The sequence below is a fragment of the Gopherus flavomarginatus genome, chromosome 5, assembly GCF_025201925.1.
Source record: "Gopherus flavomarginatus isolate rGopFla2 chromosome 5, rGopFla2.mat.asm, whole genome shotgun sequence".
Classification (NCBI taxonomy): domain Eukaryota; kingdom Metazoa; phylum Chordata; order Testudines; family Testudinidae; genus Gopherus; species Gopherus flavomarginatus.
Window position 1 is genome coordinate 64,316,561 of NC_066621.1, and position 23,748 is coordinate 64,340,308.

At 38.6% G+C, this 23,748-nt stretch overlaps 1 protein-coding gene across 3 annotated transcripts in view; it reads right to left on the reverse strand.

The window, feature by feature from the left end:
* Nucleotides 1–814: 814 nt before the first annotated feature.
* The window catches only part of SYT9 (synaptotagmin 9), a 120,780-nt gene continuing 97,846 nt past the window's right edge, over nt 815–23,748 (reverse strand). The window contains exons 4-7 of one of the 3 annotated variants that reach the window (XM_050955095.1): nt 9,933–10,053; nt 8,625–8,796; nt 7,725–7,854; nt 815–1,477 (exon numbers count right to left, since the gene is read on the reverse strand). In XM_050955095.1, coding sequence (XP_050811052.1) covers nt 1,403–1,477; nt 7,725–7,854; nt 8,625–8,796; nt 9,933–10,053 — 498 coding nt within the window. In that variant the 3' untranslated portion in view covers nt 815–1,402. Of the gene's footprint in view, nt 7,141–7,724; nt 7,855–8,624; nt 8,797–9,932; nt 10,054–23,748 lie in introns of those variants that run through there. The other 2 variants (XM_050955094.1, XM_050955096.1) reach the window with 2 other exon arrangements.

Sequence of the window (23,748 nt, forward strand, 5' to 3'; positions counted from 1 at the left end):
TCAGGCAGCTGCTGTGCCACATAGAACAGCAACCCAGAGCAGCCAACATGAGAAGCAGCTGGCCCTGCCCCTTCCACTCCACGCCTGGGCCCGGCTGCGAGGGACAGGGGCTGAACATGCCAGGGGGCAGGTGCAGTGGGAGAAGGACAGAGCCCCTCTTCCCTCCCACCCCTGTCCCCCAGGAGGCCAAGCAGAAATCTGGGGGGACACTTGCTCCTGCATGTCCTCCCTCTACGCGTCGCCTGTGCTGCTAGGTATAACTTACTTAGTCATGCCAGTTTCTTATTTCTATACACTCTTTTCCATATGTGTCTATACTCTACCTCAGCACAGCTGGCAATTTCCCTAGGCTGCATGTCAAGCTCTGACAGGAAGAATACTGGTCTGGTTAATTTAAACAAGAAAATCATACTTTGTCACTTCGAAAATTACATGAAAATTTGAAATATGGTGGATAGAGCAAAGTCAGGATGCCCTTAAATTGCTAGGAAATTATGCTTCACTCTGCAGAAAGCTTTCTGTAGCTTTCTGATTTTCCTCTTTGAACACCCTGTTTGTGTGATTATTGTGTCTTTTACTTCATCTACAACATGAGCTCCATGCTCATTTTGTTTTAAAAATAGATGTTCAGAATTGTACTAGAGAGGTTTTCCATTGCTTCCTATTGATAAACACTGAATTAAAACATCTCTAAAGTGTTACATGTGAGTTCTTTAAACATTCACTTAAACTTTAATATATAAATACAAAATAGGAATAAATAACAATTGCACAATGTCTTAAGAACAAAACTATTTGTATAGACTAGCTCTATATAAATAAATCAAAGTACATTTTACTTGTGTTTAGAAGAATGATATACTTTTTATAAAATTAAGAAAATTTAACTTTATTTACTTTATCCCTCAAACCATTACTGCAAAGGAATCATGCATTATCTCTACTAAACAAAGATAAGATCCACCTAACTGAATGAGTCCTGATAAAGATGTGGCTCTACTTTCCAAAATTAGACAGAAACATAGACATAACAGGACTACTCATTGAACAAGAAATAGTAAAGTAGAATACAATGTTCATGTGTTGTAAAATCAAAGTTACTGTATATCAAAACTGTACTGGTCTCTTTACATACCTTTGTGATGAGTATTTAAAAAAATTATGGCAACTGGCCAGCATGCAACTGACTAAAACATTCCAGTTTTAGGGATGTCTGAGTCTGGCCAAAGGAAAAAAGGAACTAAAAGAAACCAACAAAACAAACAAACATCCCAGATGCTCACAGTCCCCTTTGTGTACTTCTCGTCTGTGCCAGGTCTGTTAATGCTTAGTTAGCCGCTGAGATGGGTCTTCCTGTATGTGGTCCATCACTGCCATTTGGATTCATAAATTTCATGTGCCTTCATGGAGATGGCGGTCCTTTCAGAGAATTGCAGGACCCTGGAGTGCTTCCAGCTGTAGTTCCTTGCCCAACCCACTGTATTAGAAATCACCTTTTAATGCAATTCTTGAAGACATTCAGCAATGTCCATAAATGTCACAGTTCCATTTACACAGTATTATTCACATTTACACAGCTTTGTTCACATGCTGTAAAGTTTGTCACTTCAGAACAGAATTAAGATGTAAGCAAGGATGTTCATTAATTACAGCAGAAAGAGAGAGCTTTTAAACATCTGTTATATATCCTGTTCTGCTTCCGTTTTCACCTGCACAAGTGCTTTTATTAAATTCAACTATATTATGCATTGCTAACTCTACATTTTTTTCCTTATAATAATGCCATTTTTTCCCCCATTTGATTCTAAGGTATAGTCATTTTACAGTGTATTGTTCTAAACAGACGGTCAGAACGTTGAATTGAGAACAGTTCTGTTGGTTTCAGCCTAGTTTAAGTTCTTCTATTTTTTTCTCTCCAGTTGAAACACAAAATGTTTGAACAATACACTAAATTGCACTGTATTTCTAATTGGGTCAAACAAAAACAATTAAAAGTTCTGATTTTTTTTTTAAATCAGTTGATGTTTTAAGCAATTTTGTTTTTATGGCAAATAGGCCTCCTTAATGTTTTAACATTGCTGAGTGGTGTTGGCGTGAAATATGTCTCTTGTACCTCTTCATTTATATCTTGTGTGATAATATGAGTCAATATAATCCTAGGTTTAAAACTCCTTCTAAATCCCCCTGAAGGAAATGTACCTGTTTTTCAGTGATACCCACTCCTGAATGGAGAATGACTCTCATCCACTTAGTCTTCTTGTAATTCTTTGGATCTCTTTCCTTTCATGCCTCTCTGTGGGATTGATCCAACTTCTGCTGAAGCCAGTGGGACTCCTTCTCTTTTCTCCAGTGGGAGTTAGATCAGGCCCTTGTGTAACAGGCTGTCATTACCTTTTTCATGTTTACTGCTCTTAGCTGATCCATGGATCAGCTGGAAAGAATGCTGAAATGCACATGCACTGGTACCATCATCCTGAGACACATGCGTCTCCTCTGCTACGGGCCTGATTTCTGCTCTGGAAGCACCTGCTGCCCAGCAGTGGAGTTGTATATGCACTCATTCACTGCCAGGTACTTTAGACACACATTTATGCTTTGTTTATGAAAAGAGAGGAGAATTTTTTTTATAAAACTATAGAATAGAAATGTTTTTAGTGCTTTGTAAGTTCAGTAAAAAGAGTTTGTTTTTTTTAATTTTAAAATTCATGTGCAGCAGTGATGTGATGTCAATATATTAACAAGGAACTTCCACAAAAATGCCCTTCTAGCCTGCAACAACATGAGTGTCTTGGAGGGATTGAAATATTTATTTTTTTAATTTCCTCTTTAAACAAAAATGCTCTCTTCTACCAAGGAAATGAGGCAATAGGTGCAAAATTCCCATGGACTTCAGTGGGATCAGGATTGCACCCATAATCTCTTAGTGATCAAATTTATGGAAGTGTTTTGTTCCTGAAAACTATACTGACTGTATAAAGCACAGCATAGCACAAGTGTACAGTGTAATCTGAAGTGGCAGTAAGATGAAAAACTTGTAGGACTGTGTTTGGGGCGGGGGGCAGTTTTTTCTCTTGAGGAAGTATTCTGGAAATTACCGTACCTTCCATTTGGAGCAATTTCTTCCGTTCCAAGGGAAATATACAAAATTTTAAAAAGAGGGTTGGGATTATTTTCATGGGCCCTAGTGACAAGTTACCCATGGGAGCAGTGTTTCAAAAAGGAGTCGACTGTGTCAGGGTCAAGGGGTCGACTGTGTCACCCCAACTCTCCTGTTAGCTCTGTGGCAGAATTTAAACATGATCTCTGGGGTACTCCACCTAGTAAAATGCTGCCCTGCAGGGGTGGAACCCCAAACACAGTAGCATTGTGCTAATGCATGAGAACCAGAATATGAAATTAACTGATCGAGTGGATTTCATTGGTCAAGGGGGTACAGAGTTAAACAGAAATTATCAATGGTGATACATCAATTATGAAAAAGGAAGAATGTTAATATTCACAGTATGGTGCTAACCTACTGTGTGCATCTTTTATATAGTACTGCCACCCCCAACTGTTCAGGCATCCTGAGTTGGGCACCAAAAAATCATGAGAGTTAAAATAAATAAATGTTGGGTTCTTTTTCTTTGCCTTCTGGTTTCTGAACCTTTTAGGGTGCACTCAGGTCAAGTTTCCAAGTGCTTTCTCAATAACTGAGCCAGCTAGAAACTCCCCCACCTCTCCACCCTCAAATGACACTGCATGAGAATCTCAGCTTTCTAGATCCCAGCAGCTGGGGCTGTAAGTAAAATACCATATAATGTGAGAATGGCAATAAACTAATGAGAGTAGGCAATACTATATATATAACTTTTATGTCTATAAAGGTGCCTCTTTAACATGCTGGAGATGCAGAAGCTGTGTGAGAACTTTCACATCCATCATGAGTCTCTCTCTCTCTCTCTCCCTCTCTGCTGGTGTTTCCCTTTCCACTGCAGCTACCAATCCTGGCACTACACTGGGAATAGTAGTTACAGTGGGTAAGTATGCACCTGTCTGATTTGCATTCCAAGCTGGGATGCATGCATTGACTTGCCAAGGAATCAAAATATTTCTCTTACAGGACCAAATTCATTGACCCCCATGGGAGTTTTGCCTGAATAAAGAGGACAGGCCTGAAATGAGGTTCATGCATGACAGATAGAATACTGTCACAGTGCCACAGGCTTGCTGATACCAAGGAGCTGCTCAGACACTTTTTGTTGAAAGTCTAACAAGACAGAAACAGACTGACACTTTTTGCAAATTTTGGGCCAGCCTCGTAGGCATGTGCTCAAGACTACCTACTTGTATTTGCATATGCTCAGTTGCAAATCCAAAATGCCTAATGAACATGCAAGATGGTGTGTGGACACAAAGGAAAGTGTGACTATGCATCAGGCATTTTGCTCAGACAAAAGTGTACACAAGCTTGCATGTGTATGTTTTAACATTAGGGCTTTTACTAAATCCTTGAAATTAAAACTATGCTGGAAAGGCTTTAGACAGCTAATTACATGCACAATAGAAGATATAGTGAAAGTAGCTTTTTATCTCAGTGGCTCTTGTTCCTGGATGTGGATTTCTTGGTGTGATACTGCCCAGTACTGTGATCACCTTTCAAAATGTGTCAGCAATTACTACACAGTGGCATCTAGTTATTGCCTATGCAAATTACAGAGAAAGCTCCTATGCATTATCTGTTGGTAAATTAATTTAAAATAACAACCGTGTGGGTGTTACAGGGCAGAGCCACCTTTGATCTGCACCTATTTTATACAGAGGTGAACAAATCTTCCTTATTCAATGTTACCTATATAACTGAGACAGCTGTTGAAAATGGATCTTCAAAGAGCAATGAGGATTTACAGGCTACATAAAATACAAACACAATCCTACTTATTCTCCTTCTTGCTGAAGGAACATCATGTCACTAAGGTTGCCGTACCTGTCTCATTCTTGCCCTACAGACAGTAGCTCCTTCTTTAGTTTCTTAGATTGTAAGGTCTTTGGGGCAGGAACCATGTTAACCTGGATTTTTGTACAGGGTGAGAGGGGACACCAATCCTTACTGGTACCTCGAGGCATGACCACAATATAAATGTATAATGACAATCACTCTTGAAGAAATGTATTTGCAAGAATATCCACTACAGCATTCATTTTTTTGTTTGAAAAATATTGAATATAAGAATGAAACTGGTTGCTGCACCCAGCTGCAAATCACACTGCTTGCTGATTTCCATTGCTATCAGGCTTGCTATTAAAACCAAACTAATTCTCTGGAAATGGGATGAATGTAGCTCACCATCTGAATTTGGGCAATGCTAGTATCCATACCAGTAATTTGTGGGTACCACCAAAGGCCTCTGGGTGTTACTGTTACTCGCAGATTCTATCTAAACAAACCACTCTTCACATAGTTGAAACATTTGTTTGAAAACTGAGGGTCTTATTCAGCAAATAGTCAAGAGTCTTATAGCTCTGGACACAAAGGCTCTAGAAGCTTCCAAAGCTTAGCTATCACTGAGCCTAATCCTGATTCAGGACCCAAAATTATATGTTGTTTGTATAAATATTTCTCTGCACATCTTGGATGCTTTGGGTACCCTCCCCCACTTGATTCTTGGGAATTCCAAACATATGCCTCTTTGTAGGTCAGGTAGATGTAAAGTGACCCACATAATGACCGCTGAAGAACTCAACTGAGCACATGCTGAGAGAATAATGATGTCAATTAGATTCTGACAGCCCTTTCTCTTCTATGGACAGGACCTCTGCAGCCCATTGCCCTCAAAGAGGGAAATATGGGTTTGATGTAAGGGCATGCATAACCTCTGCTAACAGATGTTGTCATACTGGTTTTCAGTGCTCCACGGGGGTTCTGTCAAGCCACTCGTGTCATTGCTCGACTACAGTTAAGAACAAGGTTCTCTGTTTTCCAAGCTCAGCTCAATTGGAGCAAAGCACAATTTTGGCTCTTGCCCCGTCATGAAAAGGAATAAAGTGCCATTGATCATGTATTCAGCTTCTCAGTGAGCCCAAAGCTTTGTGTGCTGAACTTCGCCACCTTGCTTGGACTGTTTCCAGGTGCCATAATCTTCCACTCCATTCATTCAGGCAGTTTGTGGGTGCTCAGAGGTCCCAGACACGCAGACTGAACTGCAGTGGGACCCATTACTAAACATGATCAGTCATGGAGATGCGGTCCCAGTAGGATACTGCTATCTTTGTACAAGGGCTTCCTGGTACTTGCCAACTGTCTACTGAAGCCATCTATGGTTGACACCTATAACTTAGCAAAACTGCCATATCACTGTAAGCATCCACAATTACATTCTAATCAATACAACTTACATAGAGAGGCTGCCCACTAATCATATCTCTGAATAACTTATGGGCATCATGGCTTGGCTCCTGGCTAGAAATGTCAATATGGCAGGCCTTCCCATCCTTCTGCGCTGAGGGTTAGCATGCTATACCTCTACCCCGATATAACGCTGTCCTCGGGAGCCAAAAAATCTTACTGCGTTAGAGGTGAAACCGCGTTGTATCGAACGTGCTGTGATCCGCCAGAGTGTGCAGCCCCGCCCCCCCAGAGCACTGCTTTACTGCATTATATCCAAATTTGTGTTATATAGGGTTGTGTTGTATTGGGGTAGAGGTGTAGTTGTTAAACAGGCTACCGTATTTATATCCATAAGCCTCTGGAAATGGGTGTGAACATGTGTTGCCATCTGAATTTAGACAATACGTGTAACAATAAAAGTAATTCCCAGGTAACAGCAGAAGCCACTGTTACTGTTTGTATTACATTTGCCTAGATTAGAGCTACATGATGGTAACTTTCAGAAATCAAGATATAGCTGTGTCTATGATGTATTTTTGTGTCTCATGAATCAGGATTAGTATTCCCTGGGGAGGGAAGGGAGTGAGGGGGAGGGGTTAGAAGGATGTCTGTACCCCTCTGGACTCTCTGCGGAATGGCCCCTGAGGAAATGGCTAAGAAAGAGATCAACAGGAATGCCAAATTTCTGCTGAATAGGTTAAAAGGGTGAGGAAGCCTCTTCGGCAGCCATCCATGCGCAGAAGGCCCGCATAACATTTCTGCTGAATAGGGCCCTAAATGAAGACAAAAGAAACATAGGAAGCCAATCGTAACTTGAAGAGCTTTTCTGAATTTGCGGTTTCTTATTTTTACATTTGCTAATCTCCAAGGACATTTTATTATTTTCGGTGCAATTAGACATCCCTTTGGACATGCCAATGGAATGAAAATAAAGTATTACAAGAGAGTGAGTCATATTTTTATCTAATATATAAATGTAAGACATCCTAACTATTTATTTAATTATTCCTTAACAGCTCTAAACAGATGGATATGGTTTAGCCAATATACAGTGAAAGTTACTCAAAGTTTTATATGTTATAAAAATCATCCTATATATAATGCCTGAGTTTTAAGTTATATATGTATATTTTAAAAGTTTGAAGTATTTTACATCCCACTAAAACGGATAGGAGCTGATTTTATGTCCCTGCTACTTCAGGCTCACTTTAAAAACAGGAGTTTCAAAGCCCTTTTCTGGGTTTAGTCTACAAATGTAAATCCTGCTATTTTGTTCACAAAGATTTTATCCATCTTCTAGTTTCGCATTAAAGAACTTTCACAATTCAAGTAAATACGCAGGAAATGGAAATCTTACCTCTGCAAGTGGATGCCAATGAGCAATTGGTTTCCGAGGATACGAGAGCATTTCATTCCAGTGGTCCCGGCCTAGACTCTCTGCATTGTTGCCTATTTGACACACTCCAATGACCTCATTGTGACCTACACTGTGAAAATGTGCCATAATATTTTTTTCTTAAAATTTTACATTTGAGAACAAATATAATTTAAATTCGTTATGACAGACAATGATTTAGGATGCTGGGAAAACTTGATGAGCTACACAACACAGGTTTGAGCTTCATCCCTTTCTTTCTCACTAACATAGATAATATACCAATAATTTACTCTTTTATATCATGTTAGTTCACACTGTGTGTGTGTTGGCTTTTATGAAGTAAATTGACAGTTGAACTTTTATTTGTCTACACTCCAATTTTAACCAACTGAAAAAGAGAAAAATAACTATACATCATACTTGTTCTGACTCCAGCCCACCCAAAGCATCCGACATGTAAAGACTACTATGTGAAATGGGATATCTGAACAAACAGTACACCTATTCCAAAGCACTTATTTGCAAATAGAATATACTGTGGGCCACATTTTCAGAGGAAATCTGAGTAATTAATAGGCATACAAGTGGCCATTCAGAGTGCAAACTGTTCATTTGGACAGGCAATCATTACAATTCTAGTAAATATAAATGCAAACGAGGCATCCAAAGTTATGGACGCAATTCTGTATCTCAAAAACTAAGATGGAAATGCTGTTTGATGGTACAGAGAATTGTAGCCCTCTGCTGAGACCTGCATGACAAAACATTTTTAATCAATACCACAAACTGAGAGAAAACTATGAGAATTTGTGCCAGCTTTTTACAATCTTTTGCTTCGTAAAATCTTGCATAGTAGAGTAACAGCTACAGGTATCTCACCGGTCATAATCCATAACTGCTATTGACAAGTTAATTTGGTCAATGTTTTCCGGAGGGACATCAAAGACTATGGCTTCATTGTAAACAGGATTGAGGGTATTCCTCTTGGTGGAAGTTTTCCTTTTCTTTAGGCGCCTTCCCTCGCACATTAAGGAAACCTTCACATAGGGATCTGTGTGAATCATAATAAGCAGTTTTGTTAATTTAAAAATAAACGCAGATGGAAAGCAAATGGAGTAACCTTTAATGTATGCCTATATCTATATACATAATAACATAATCTAATTACAGTACCTAAATTAGAATCTGAGCTCCTTCAATAATGAAATGCCTGGGAGGTGCTGGCAGTTAAAAGGTCTTCCTGGTTGAATTACTATAATGAACAATTAGATGTTCATTCAGGAAGCTGGGTTTTGTCTTGTCTTCTCAAAGAATGTAAAATTTTCCATTATGACACAATGTGCATTCCCGTGTTTGTAACAGTCTGTGTAATTGATTATATCTACAGCAGAAGTAGAACCCGGACACAATCAGATAATGTGGTCAGCGTTAGTATTTGCTGATATGGAATTAGTTATGTTAACACTTTAGAAGTATAATAGTTTGAGTGGTGTACAATTATTGTTCTTTTTAGAGGTACAGTTAAAGCTGTGGGTGTAATAGAAGACTGCCCCACTTGGGGCACCTGTTTCATTGTAGCTCCTTTCTGACAGTACTATTACCCCTCTCCCCCTTTGCCAGTGGATTGAAACAAGGCATCTGTGACCCCTTTGTAGCAAAATCCCAAACTGGTTTCATTTTGTTTTCAATACCGACCCTGAAACTAGTTACTACAATGGACCAGTGAGCTTCATAATCTTGGCTCAAGCATCATTTATATCAGATTAATGGCTGTTGAACCTCTCCATTGTCAGTGTTAGTTTATACTGTACCCAACATAAACCCCAACAAATAGCAGGCAGTGCAAAATTAAATTCTGTGGTTACAGTCCCAGCATGGCCACGTCCAAGTATTTAAAAGCCAGGCCCCTGAAATTCTTGAGGTCTTTACAGTAATAAACTTTGGGTTCTTTTAAATTGCCTTCTAGTTTTTGAGCCTTTACAGTTCACATTTTTTAAGCATTTCTTTGCAACTAGGATGGCTAAAATCATTTGTTAATGAAAGAATCTTCCGTAATCAAATAACTCCAGAAACTAGGGCTTTAAGAAAAACACCAAATATCAGAGGAGTTGGAAACACTGTATCATTATCTTTAATTCAAGGGGGAGAAGATGAAATTGTAATGTTGGGCGTGAAAGAAATTCCTACCTGATGCTCCTGTTATGTCCATTGCCTTTAAATTCCTAGCCTTTATTATGGTAATAGTTAATCTGCCAGCTGTTGGAAGGTAGCAGAGTGAGAACATCAAGTCACCAAGATCCACATTGTCCTGTAAAAAACAAGTTTGTGAAACAATAATAAAACACTCTTTCTCTCTCTCTGCCTAGAAAGGCACAGAGTAACTAATGATAAAGTATATGTATTTAGGAGCTCTGGGTTATTCCAGAGGAAACTTAGTTCTCACTTGCAAAGCACATGGCAGAAGCTGCTCAGTTTGTAGGCAGAGTTCTGACACCAGCAGTATCATGAGTTGTAAATCTCATTACAATTTTGTAGTAATCAGTAGTCAGACAGGAGCCATGTCTTAGTGATAAGAACAGGAGTAGGTACCTGGAGATCTTTGTTCTACTACTGACTTGCTGTATGGTGTTGGACAAGTCTCTGGAGCTCTTTATGTCTCAGTTTCCCTTTTTGCAGGGAATTTACCATAACAGGGTTCATGGGAGGAACAGCAAATTGACAAGGTAGGATACGGTTTCATACAACTGCCCAGGACTTGTCAGGCCAAACACTGCAGTAGGGAAGGTCAGTGAAGGGAGCACCATCAGGGGTTAAAGTAACCTGGAGTAGGAGGTAGTGTAACTCTCCCTCTCCGCCAAAAGCAGAATGAGAATTTTCCTCTCTCTGGTTTGCAGGAGCAGCTCTCCCCTTGCAGCCCTCTCTTCTCCTTAGCTGGTGCAGTGACTGCATCCCTTTCCTGGTCACACATAGCAGTTCAGTGGCAGTTCAGGTCTCCTGAATTCCAGTCCAGTGTCCTATCCACTACTTACACTGTCCCTTTCTATCTTTTTTCCTTCTTGCAATGACCCTGTCTTCCCCCTTAGCTTCTTAGCCCTTTAACTTGTTATAGCTGACCTTTCAAATTAAAAAGGTCATAGAGTAGTTTTTAAACTAAGAGCTGGGGGAAAGCCGACAGGTGTGGAGGAGCACATGGTTCAGACAGTGACATCCCTTAGAGGATGATCTATTAATGGAGATTCTCTATGTCTTAGTAAGGAGGAAAGGGTGGAAATACAGGTAGGATCTGATGAGAATGAGTCAAATGAAAAAAAGTCCCATTCAATTACATCATGTAATGGCAGACAGCTAAAAAGTGACAAGTTTTTAAAGTGCTTATATGCACCAATGCTGTAAGTCTAAATAATAAGATGGATGAACTAGAGTGCCTAATATTAAATGAGAGCAGCAAAGAGTCCTGTGGCACCTTATAGACTAACAGACGTTTTGGAGCATGAGCTTTCGTGGGTGAATACCCACTTCGTCAGATGCATGTCTTTTACAGATCCAGACTAACACGGCTACCCCTCTGATACTTAATATTAAATGAAGCTATTGATGTAATAGGCATCACAGAAACTTGGTGGAATGAGGATTATCAATGGGACACAGGGTAAAAAATATATTGGAAGGACAGAACAGGCCGTGCTGGTGAGGGAGTGGCATTATATGTGAAAGAAAGCGTAGAATTAAATGAAGTAAAAATCTTAAATGACCCAAACTGTACCACAGAATCTCTATGGATAGTAATTCCATGCTCTAATAATAAGAATATACATCTCTACCCCTATATAACGTGACCCGATGTAACACGAATTTGGATATAATGCGGTAAAGCAGCACTCCAAGAGGCAGGGGGGGAGGCGGGGCTGTGCGCTCTGGCGGATCAAAGCAAGTTCAGTATAACGCAGTAAGATTTTTTGGCTTCCAAGGACAGTGTTATATCGGGGTAGAGGTGTAGCAGTAGGGATATATTACTGACCACCTAACCAGGATGGTGATAGTGACTGTGAAATGTTCAGGGAGATTAGAGAGGCTATTAAAATAAAAAAACTCAATAATAGGGGATTTCAGCTATCTCCATATTGACTGGGTATCTGTCATCTCAGGATGGGATGCAGAGATAAAGTTTTTTGACACCTTAAATGACAGCTTCTTGGAGCAGCTAGTCCTGGAACCCACAACAGGGGAGGCAATTCTTGATTTAGTCCTAAGTGGAGCACAGGATCTGGTCCGAGAGGTGACTGTAGCTGGACCGCTTGGTAATAGCAGCCATAATATAATTAAATTTGACATCTCTGTGATGGTGAAAACACCACAGCAGCCCAACACTGTAGCATTCAATTTCAGAAAAGGGAACTAAACAAAAATGAGGAGGTTAGTTAAACAGAAATTAAAAAATGCAGTGCCAAAAATGAAATCCCTGCAAGCTGCATGGAAACTTTAGAGGCTCAACTAAAATGCATACCCCAAATTAAAAAAAACATAATAAGAGAACCAAAAAAGTACTACTGTGGATAAACAACAAAGTAAAAGAAGCAGTGAGAGGCAAAAAGTCATCCTTTAAGAAGTGGAAGTTAAATCCTAGTGAGGAAAATAGAAAGGAGCATAAACTCCGGCAAATGAAATGTAAAAATATAATTAGGAAGGCCAAAAAAGAATTTGAAGAACAGCTAACCAAAGACTCAAAAAGTAATAGGAATTTTTTTTTTTAAGTACACCAGAAGCAGGAAGCCTGCTAAACAACTGGTGGGGCCACTGGATGATCGAGATGCTAAAGGAGCACTCAAGGACAATAACACCATTGCAGAGAAACTAAATGAATTCTTTGCATCGGTTTTCATGGCTGAGCATGTGAGGGAGATTCCCAAACCTGAGCCATTTTTTTTAGGTGACAAATCTGAGGAACTGTCCCAGATTGAGGTGTCATTAGAGGAGGTTTTGGAACAAATTGATAAACTAAACAGTAATAAAACACCAGGACTAGATGGTATTCACAAAAGAGTTCTGAAGGAACTCATATGTGAAATTGCAGAACAACTAACTGTAGTCTGTAACCTATTATTTAAATCAGCTTCTGTACCAAATGACTGGAGGATAGTTAATGTGATGCCAATTTTTTAAAAGGGCTCCAGAGGTGATCTCAGCAATTACAGGTCGGTAAGCCTTGAGTACCAGGAAAACTGGTTGAAACTATTAGTAAAGAACAAAATTGTCAGACACATAGATAAACATAATTTGTTAGGAAATAGTCAGCATGGTTTTTATAAAGGGAAATCATACCTCACTAACCTACTAGAATTCTTTGAGGAGGTCAACAAGCATGTGGACAAGGGGGATCCAGTGGATATAGTGTACTTAGATTTTTCAGAAAGCCTTTGACAGCTCCCTCACCAAAGACTCTTAAGCAAAGTAAGCAGTCATGCGATAAGAGAGAAGGTCCTCTCGTGGATTGGTAACTGGTTAAAAGATAGGAAACAAAGCGTAGGAATAAAGGGTCAGTTTTCAGAATGGAGAGAGGTAAATAGTGGTGTCCTCCGGGGGTCTGTTTGGGGCCCAGTTCTATTCAATATATTCATAAATGATATGGAAAAGGGGGTAAACAGTGAGATGGCAAAATTTGCAGATGTTACAAAATTGCTCAAGATAGTTAAGTCCCAGGCAGACTGCAAAGAGCTACAAAAGGATCTCTCAGAACTGGTGACTGGGCAACAAAGTGGCAGATGAAATTCAATGTTGATAAATGCAAAGTAATGCACATAGGAAAACATCCCAACTATACATATAAAATTATGGGATCTAAATTGGCTGTTACCACTCAAGAAATAGATCTTGGAATCATTGTGGATAGTTCTCTGAAAACATCCACTCAATGTGCAGTGGCAGTCAAAAAAGTGAACAGAATGTTGGGAATCATTAGGAAAGGGATAGATAATAAGACAGAAAATATCATATTGCCTCTATGTAAATCCATGGTATGGCAACATCATGAATACTGTGTGCAGATGTGGTTGCCCCATCTCAAAAAAGATGTATTGGAATTGGAAAGGGTTCAGAAAAGACCACAAAAATGATTAGAGATATGGAACGCATGCCATATGAGGAGAGATTAATAAAACTGGGACTTTTCAGCTTGGAAAAGAGACAACTAGGGGGAATATGATAGAGGTCTATAAAATCATGACTGGTGTGGAGAAAGTAAATAAGGAAGTGTTATTTACTCCTTCTCATAAGACAAGAACTAGAGGGCACCAAATGAAATTAATAGACAGCAGTTTAAAACAAACAAAAGGAAGTATTTTTTCACACAATGCGTAGTCAACCTGTGGAACTCCTTGCCAAAAGAAGTTATGAAGGCCAAGACTATAACAGGGTTCAAAAAAGAACTAGAAAAGTTCATGGAGGATAGGTCCATTAATGGCTATTAGCCAGGTTGGGCAGGGATGGTATACCTAGCGTCTGTTTGCCAGAAGCTGGGAGTGGGCGACAGGGGAAGGATCACTGGATGATTACCTATTCTCTTCATTCCCTCTGGGGCCCCTGGTATTGCCCACTGTCAGAAGACAGGATACTGGGGTAGATGGACCTTTGGTGTGACCCAGTATGGCTGTTCTTATGTTCAGAAATAAAAAGTTGACAGACAAGAATTAAGACACACTACAGGTTACACTCTAGGACCTTCTACTATTGGAATCCTCCTTATTCTTTTCTTTAAACACTCCCATTGGTATAAGAAGTCCAGATGTCTTCACCTCTTGGCAGTAGAAGTAAACACTTTGGATAAGTTGTTTGTGGTTATTGCGAAGCAAACAATTAAAGGGCATGACACTAGTACAAGATGTCTGGGGCGACTCACCCTGTTTAATGTCTCCAAACAGTTCACAGCATGGAAATAGACTGCCACCACACTCTTTGTGTCACTGACTCATGTGGACTGCTGGAAGATCAAAGTGGTGTTTGACAAAGTGATGTTTAAGAAGCCCTCAGGACTATAAGTTGTGTCACCACACTCAGAGGCAATACTCCTTTGCTGAAATCTGCACTCAGCTCTGGGTGAGGCATATCTGCTTTATCAGATTTCACTGATGAATAGTTGGACATGATTATTTTCTGACTGAGAAATTTTCCCTAAATGGTACATAATCACTGCACTGCTGCCATTTCTGATTCTGGGGGGAAATGTTTCAAGAGATTGGCTGGAAGTTTCCCAGGTCCATGGGGATTCTGAGCTATACAATTTTCCCTCCTGTGATGCAAACTATGTACCTCTTTGGGGGAGAGAATTCCATGGTCCATTTACAATAGTTAATGGCACCTTTTTGTGTCTGTATTCTTCAAGAACTTGCCCCCATGAACCAAAAAAATTGAAGAAAATTCCAAAGGAGGGATTATCCCTATCAAATTGCTCATGAACTATTAGGAAAATCTGGCACACTAATGAAGCCTGTAATTTTGCCTTAAACACCACAAAGAAATCCCCTCCCTTGTTTGTTTTAGTTGCAGACAGGATTTCCTATATTCTTTCCATTCTAGCAGTGTCATTCTGTATTAAACCCTTGTATTCTACTCAGTGGCTATATAATTCATTATCTTGTTACTGTCACTGGTTTATTGTAAACAACAACAAAAAGACCACCACTCTCAATTTCCCTACTTTCTCTGAATTTATCAGCCTGCCTGATGCTTTCAAAACTTCAAAACTTTTCAGCAATTCATGGCAAGAAGAAAATATCATCTCAATGAGATACTGTGAAGTGGTTCTGAATATGAGAACTTCCCAGAAAAAATATACTTACCAATTCAGTATGCTCTCCTTACAGTTGGCATAGATATTAATAATGGATCATTAATTCTAGTGGACAAAAGCAGATTTCTGTAACTAACTGATTAAATACATTTTTATTTTGTTGTAAAGAGCAGTCACAGTAGATAGAACTGGACAAATAAAAACAATGAATATGTTTCAGTGGTATTCATTACCTTTTTGATTTGTTGTCTACGAACATTTCTAAGAGCAACTTTACTCACAAGAACATTCAAAGAAAGTGAAAGCCTAGCATGTACTCATGAGAATATGTTTACTGGAGGTTTCAGGCCAGAAGAGTTCACCTTTATATTTCTTTATACAACAATCATGATTGAAACAATAATCAAATCAAGAAATGATGCTGTCGCAGATTCGGTGTAATTGCATTGTTGACTCCCTCTATGGTCTGATCAAGGAATGCCATCTCAGGCCTCTAGCTGTCACCTGTCTCTGGGTGGCACCCCAGGTCCATCTCTCTCCAGACCAGGGTTGTGGGCTGCAGCTGCCTGCAGTTGCCCTATGATTATCAAAAGTAAATTCTGACTGATGTCCAGCATCTGTGCTTTGCTTGTCCTCTCAGAGCTATGCCCAGGGAATGCCAGAGCTTGCAAGTGATCACACAGCTCTTCTAAAGTACACTTACTTAAGGACAGAAGCATAGAGAGAAAACATAGCAAAAGGTCTAAAAGCAATCAGTCCCCATCAGTCCTATGGGGACTCTGGCAGGTTCAAGTCCTCCCAACTCGGCTGGTGGGTTTGGCCCTCCTTTGGATTAAAGGTCATGTCCATTTACTGAATCAAACCAAAGTCCCCCGTGCTGTTCCCTCCGGCCCTTTATAGCACAAGTTCTTTCTTTGTCTCCTGTTTCTCTTGGAACACGGCCTGTGCCAGTCTATATAATCCAGGCCAGGGGGTGATACTTCTCAGAGCTGTGTATGGTCCCCACAGTCTGCACTGCAGTAATTACCCTGCACTGGTTTTAGTTTTGGGAGGAGCTGTGGTAACTTTCCCCCATGGAGTAGAACACAATCCCTGGCCCATAATAATAAATATAACATTCATAAAGTTCATACAATAGTCCCCAAATATATTGCATGTGGCTGCAATATCTATCAGATACCATGCGACTTACCACATGGTACCAAGTGGCCAAACACAGATCACAAATAGTAAAAGATACAGATGAAATAAACAATCAGTGAATAAACCTAAAGATGAAAATAAAATGTTCAGACAATTAGGAATGAACCATTGTTTGTGGGTGGTTCATAAAAAGAATAAAGGGCGTAAATTTAAAGAATAAATGATTGTCTGCAAATAGCTCTCAGTTCTAAGAGCAAAGAATTTAAGGCTTTTAGAAGAACTGCAAGAGAAGAGCTTAAGAAACTACTATGAGTGTACTTCAGGAAATTATCGTATAAAACATTTATCTTCAAGCTGTGTAAACCTCCTCACATTTGATAAGAGCTCTTAAACTATAAAATTATATATTTTGAATCAAATAGCCTCAGGAACAAATAGAGCTGGTTAAGATTTTTTCAAAATCATGAAATTTCAATGATTTTTTTTAATGTTGACAAAAAACAGCAAAAAAATCAACATTTTTACTTTGTGAGGTGATATTTTTCAGACTGCTGTAGTAAAAAATACACTTCTTATCCCAAGTTCTTACTGTGCAGGAAACCTCATGCATAGTTACATGATAGACTTCCTTATTACTATGAGAAGATTAAAAAAATAATTTAATTCTAAATGGTGGTAATTACAATAATACTGTGCATTTTCTATAGAATCTTTTTTATGTGAAGGATTTCAGAGCAGTTTTACAAATGTTAATTAAGCCTTAGAAAGGACTAATGCATGTGAGCACACAAACACACGTGCATCAAGTCATTCATGACTCTCGTGATCTTAAATGACTAGATTACAAATTATTGTTTCACTAAAAAAAAAAAAGTCATAGTTTCAGATATTACTTCTGCCCCTGAGACAACTTGCCAGTATATGTATGTATACACAAATATTTTTCTCTCTCTTCTTGCTGTGTGAAAGACGAATATAAACATGTGGAAGATGACTGTCTGGTTATACAGTAGAAAAAAGTAAGCTGACTCATTGGAACTCAACATAAAATGCTGGTAAATGTGCAAAGTAAGCAAACTGAAAATAAAGAGAACATAGCTTTTCCTTTCTCCAATCTTTTTCAGTTCTAGTAATTTTAGATGTTGTCTGTAATAATAGTGAGTGGTAAAAATTCAATGCAGAAAAGGTTATTTTACAAATGTTGATGCTGTCTCTTTTAATAGCACACAGTAACAATACATTACAGTTTAGGACATGGATTGAAGACTAGTACAGTAACTACTTGAACCAACAAAGTCAATTAAGGTAGGCAGAATGTAACTGCTTAGAATTTGGCCAGGAAAACAGGGTTGAATGCAATTTCTAGTGAAAGAACTCTATCATCTTTAATAACCCACAAGTGGTTAAAATCTGTTTTCTGTCATCTGAAAGATGGCTCCTCCAGTAGCATAGTGCTGTTCCACAGCAGTGTTTCAGTACTATTTCTGAAGGTACATAATGATGACCAGTCTATGTCCTGCGGTGGCTAGATGTTCCTTAGTGTTCCTTCTCCTAAGTTCAGATGCATGTTAATCTTGATTTAGCTAGGAGATCCCATGGAATCTCAGCAAACAAATGTGCTCACAAATCGATCAATATTTGATACTTCCCAGTCTCATCAAGCACTTTTATTTTGGTGACTCTGGAGTTAAAATATTTCAGAGCACTGATTATCTGGGAAAGATTAAATTATTATCTTGCTATTGAAATCTCAAATGTTAGTAAATTTCTGGTGAAGTGAGCCTCATAATCTCTTTCCCATTCCCACTTAGCAAACTGCTATTTATTTTTACTGCAGGGTATTATATCTTATCATGTGAGAGTGCTGTTTCTATCACAGTTTCTGTCCCAAAAATGTTAAATTTGCTTTGGGGTTTTCAAGCCTTGACTACTTATGAGATGATGCTTTTATGCTGAACCAATAAATGCAACTTGACACAGTGTGTTAATTTAAATGATGAAATAGAGAACAGAGAGAACAAATTGAGCTTTTTGGTTGACAGTCAGTGATGTCACAGAAGTGGCCAAGACACCCAGTAAATACATGAGTTCTGATATGTGTTTTTGTTTCATTTTGTTTTATTTGTAAATTCAGTTTCCCCGAGGCAGAGAATGTCTAGAGGATTATTGCATATCTTGGGTTGGTTTAATATCGCTGAGCCTTAGGGCTTTGTGCCATGTACCATCACCCAATGTGGGCTGTAACTGTCAAGAAATGAACTGCATTTTCAGCTTAGAATTAACAAACTTAACTGGTAGGATTTTGAGTGAAGATTTTGTTTTCAGTATGAGTTGGGTACTTCTATATTACTATGTATACAAAACAAAATATGACTGTATACACATTATACTTTCAGGGCATTGTTTTGTATTCTTGTTGTTAAAAGTGACTCAGTAAAATAACTCTTTTGATTTGATCAATGAATGTGTTTGTATTCAGTTTCCTTAGGCACGTCACAATTGGCAAACATTTATTTTGAAATAGCTGACATATTAGTAAATTTTGGATTCCAACTTGAAAATAGTTCTGCATCAGTTATTGCAAAAACAGCTACCACCTTATTTGTACAGTGCCAGGAGGGAGCTATACATTTGGAATGAAGTTATTCAATGGTCTGGCTATGTTGTTTATCTTGCCCATGTTTGTCGATAAGCACTGTTAGGTAGATGCAGCCAATTACTCCAAAGTTGGGGAGCCTGAAGTTCCTTTCCTGAAAGCTAGTTCTGAAAAAGTCTCCTCTGCTCTGCTAGCTCACCTGTGGAATTTAGATTTTCTAGGATAAATACATCTGTTTGCTAGGGTAACTGTTGTCTGGAGAACTCTGGCGAGGGTTGCTGAGAACTGAGCATTAAAACCTTCACCATTCTGAGCGATGGCATTTCCAATCTTACATTATTCCAGGTTTGTGGAGCATTTTGCAGAGATACAATTTTCAGGCAAGAACAAAAAATTCCATTTTGCAAACACAAGGGAAACATGAATTTTTGCTGGGGATCAAGGGTTATGAAATCTTATCACCACCATATCACACTCCATTTTTACAGCTAACATTTGATCTACCATCGGAATTGTTTTAGAAGCTACGCAAATATGCTGGCAGTTTATTTCAAATGATTTTGATTTACCCAGAAATGTTTTCCTGATTTCCTTATGCAAAGCTAGTGTAGTGAGCATCTATCTTTAAATGTTGAATTTCACTGGTAATTCTAATACCTTGTTAGTTAATCTGTTTTTTCACACATTATTAATAGACATTAAAATTATTAATTTTGTTGGATGTTAGCCTGCAGGCTGAGTCATCCCCTAGTACTATGTCAACAGTCTTCGTACTGGTTCGAAGGTGAGTATAGTTCAGCATTAGAAACAGTGAAATGTGTGACTGTAAAGAGAGCTATGACAAATGTACTCCTTAATGGCTCCATTTCTGATTCCCTTGGGGCTGTGTTGAGTCAGACTTCCGCACAGAGATCTGTAAATTACATTGGAGTGGGAGGATTTTTGACAAAATGGACATACCATTGCAGAGCGGGGTCCCCTGTAGATCAGCCGCCCCCCTCCTGTGAAATCATTCATGTCTGAGTAGAGTGGATATGCAGAATAGGTGGGAAGAGACTGAAGTCAACCTTCCTTCTCTGATAATGTTTGAGGTCTCGGGGAAGGTGCACTGTGCTGTGAGGCCAGACATCACATATTCTAATCTAGACTCACCTCTTCTACAAACTGCTTTTAATATTTTTATAGTTCACAATGCTTATCAGGCATTCTCAACATTCGGTTCGTATATTGTTATAACTCCTTTGGTTAGGGCTTTGATTTTTGTGTGTGTGCTGAAATAGTTGTACTGGTACAATTTCCCGCCCTTAGGGCATGTCTACACTTACCTTTGGAGTGATCGATCCAGTAGGGGTCAATTTATTGCGTCTAGTGAAGATGCGATAAATCGACGACCAAGCGCTCTCCCGTCGACTCCGGTACTCCACCGGAATGAGAAGCATAGGCGGAGTCGATGGGGAGTGTCAGCAGTCAGCCTACCACAGTGAAGACATCACGGTAAGTAGATCTAAGTACGTTGATTTCAGCTACGTTATTCACATAGCTGTAGTTGCATAACTTAGATCGCCCCCCCATCCCCAGTATAGACCAGGCCTTAATGTGGATGCAGTTTTATCAGTAAAAAGGTGACTTACACCGTCATAACTTATTCCTCTTGCCATACAGGAGTAGCTATAAGGCACCTTTATATGGATATTACCAGGAGGTTGGACTGCTTTGACTAGACTGGTATAGTGAAAGCAGTATGATTTTTATGTGTAAACAAACATGTACAAAGGGAGGGCTTATATTTCTTCCTGAGAATAGGAATACAAGCAACGTCTCATTCCCTTGGCCACACTGCCTTTCAGAACAAGCATGCCCAAGGTTCCTGACACCCAGCATTCCATTGTTGTCTCATCAAAGAGTTGTGTAATCCACAGGCAAATATTACGCTGCATCTGCCTGTAGTGCTTACTCCATTTAAAGCATAACAGCCAACACCTGTTACCTTTGGCTCAAGTAGTAGAACTGTTTGGTATTCAGCTGAACGTCCTATAGTTCAAACTATTTATTAACACAGGGTTATGGCTATGCTAATGAACCATGTGAGAAATATGTGGTCACATAATTAAAGACTGTATCATAATCCGTACACACAACTGCTTTAAGATTTGGCAATCAAGTTTGAAAAAGTCATTCCATAATCTTCGACACCTTAGAGCACTGATAATGTTTCTCTTGGAAATAGAACACCTTACTTTTTCTCTTAGATGTTAAGATCTTATATTGCCCAGAATCTGAAACCTGGTGCTTTTCAGACAACCAATCACATAAAGATTAGTTTGGTTTAAACCAATGTTTGGAATTATGAAAAAATCTGTCTTCAATGGCAAAAGCTAATGTATTTTACTGTCTACAGCCTCAGCTGCATGGTTGGCAAAGTGTTACTTACTGTTTTATATTACTAATGTGTATGTGATTGGAAAAATAAATAGTGGCATCTCTATGGACCAGGAAAAAAAAATCTTCCTGTTTGGGGTAGTTGTTGCGAATTTCAAAATTCCATTTGGACAAATATTAATTGTTACGTCAGAACATACAAAATGCCAAATACAATAAAATTCAGTACAAAATTCTGATGTAAAATAAGCCATATCACCAAAAAATTGCAAGTATATTGGCTAAAAAATTGGGCATTTTTAATGAAATTCTGGGAAAATATATTTTGTCGTTTTCACTTATCTTTGGTCCCTGTATTTGGATTTGAGCATGAGAGTCACTTTCTCAAACACAATGTAAACCTCTCCTCTATTCATTACTTGTGGTTGAAGGGCATGTCACAAGATGTAGCCAATTGGTAAGGCTACTGACTGTTTTGTCTCTCAAATGATATCCTAGGTGCAGAGCCATATTAACAATGTTCTATAGGATAGGACTCTGAACTGGGATACAAGAGACTTGGGTTTAAGACTTGGCTCAGTCACAGATGTCTTGTGTGATCTTGGACAGGTCACTTCTTTTATTCTGTGCCTCAGTTCCCCATTTATAAAATGGGGGATAAAGTTCTTCTACTTTTCTGGTGTGTTATGAAGATAAAGTCCATTAGTGACTGTGAGGTGCTCAGATACTGTGGTGATAAGGGACATATAAGTACCAGTGAGAGTAGGAACACTCACAGGAAGTGATGTGTTTTATTATTGTGCTGATGTTGCTCTCAAGTCAGATACATACTGAAAGAGCAATAGTACTCATCAAAGGCAATAAGGATATGAGAGAACTTCTTTATAGTTTTAAACTAATTGTGCAACCCACCTAAAGATTCTACATGAGATGGCAGTATCTTATACCACCTCCCCTGACAAATTCATACAGAAAATGTCCCTGGAGTTGCAAACCTAATTTTAAAAGGGAAAAGTCTAGGTTCAGTATACCAGATATCTATAGGCACTTTGTGATTGTGTGCAAGCTAGACACCATATGAACAAAAATGATGCAAATACAAGCATATTTATCAGTAACCAGACAATTTCATTTGAACTTTTGAAGCATGTCAAGAACTGCCAACATTTTAATTAACTGCTACTGTAATATTAGGTAATAATCTTTTATTTTTCAAAAACATCGCCTCATGATTTATTTTTTTCTAAGTTAGCATGGGGCATTAGTTTGATTTAACCAATAAATCCTCCTAGTTCAGTTAGTCCTTAATCTTCAGTAGAATTAATGGAATTATGCGTCTCTGCTGCAAGATAAAATTTTACTTTATGTCCTTCCAATCTTTGGTAATGTGGGGTTTGGAACTATTGCAGTGATTTATTTAGTGGAGTTACACTCAGTTAAGCTGATAATAATGATGTATACTTATATAGTACAATAACTACAGATATTACATCCAAATGAATGCAAAGTATGCCATCAATCTGAAAAATGCTGTATGCTTTTTGGGAAATCAGTTTCTTATATTGGAGATGAGTTGTGTTGTAAAGTCTGGATTCAGATTCATGTATGTTCAGTCCTGCATTTGGTTCAGATTTACATCCAGGATACACACACTATGAAAACTTCCTGCACTACACACACACAACTTGAGTTTAGAATCTGATTGTGAATGATTGTGCATAACTCTAAAATCTTTGATTTAATTTACAGCATAAATTGATGACATTAGTTCTACATTTTCAGCCATTTCACTGTAGTATTTTCCAAGACATTAGCGAATTTTTTTCATGAGTTTTATGCATCAGAAATGTACATGAAAAAGAACTCTGGTTAGTAAGCTTTGATTTAAATTGGATTTGTACATCACTAGAAAAGTGCCAACTACATTCTCATTAGATTTTCTTTAGTCATCTTAATGTATGATTCCCTCTCAGACTAGAAAATTCTATTTTCATTACACCTTAAATCAAATAAAAAAAATCAGTTGTTGTAAAATAGGCTTCCATTAATGCCTCAATCAAATTATATTTGCAGAGAGATGATTAACAGTGACTCATGAAAAA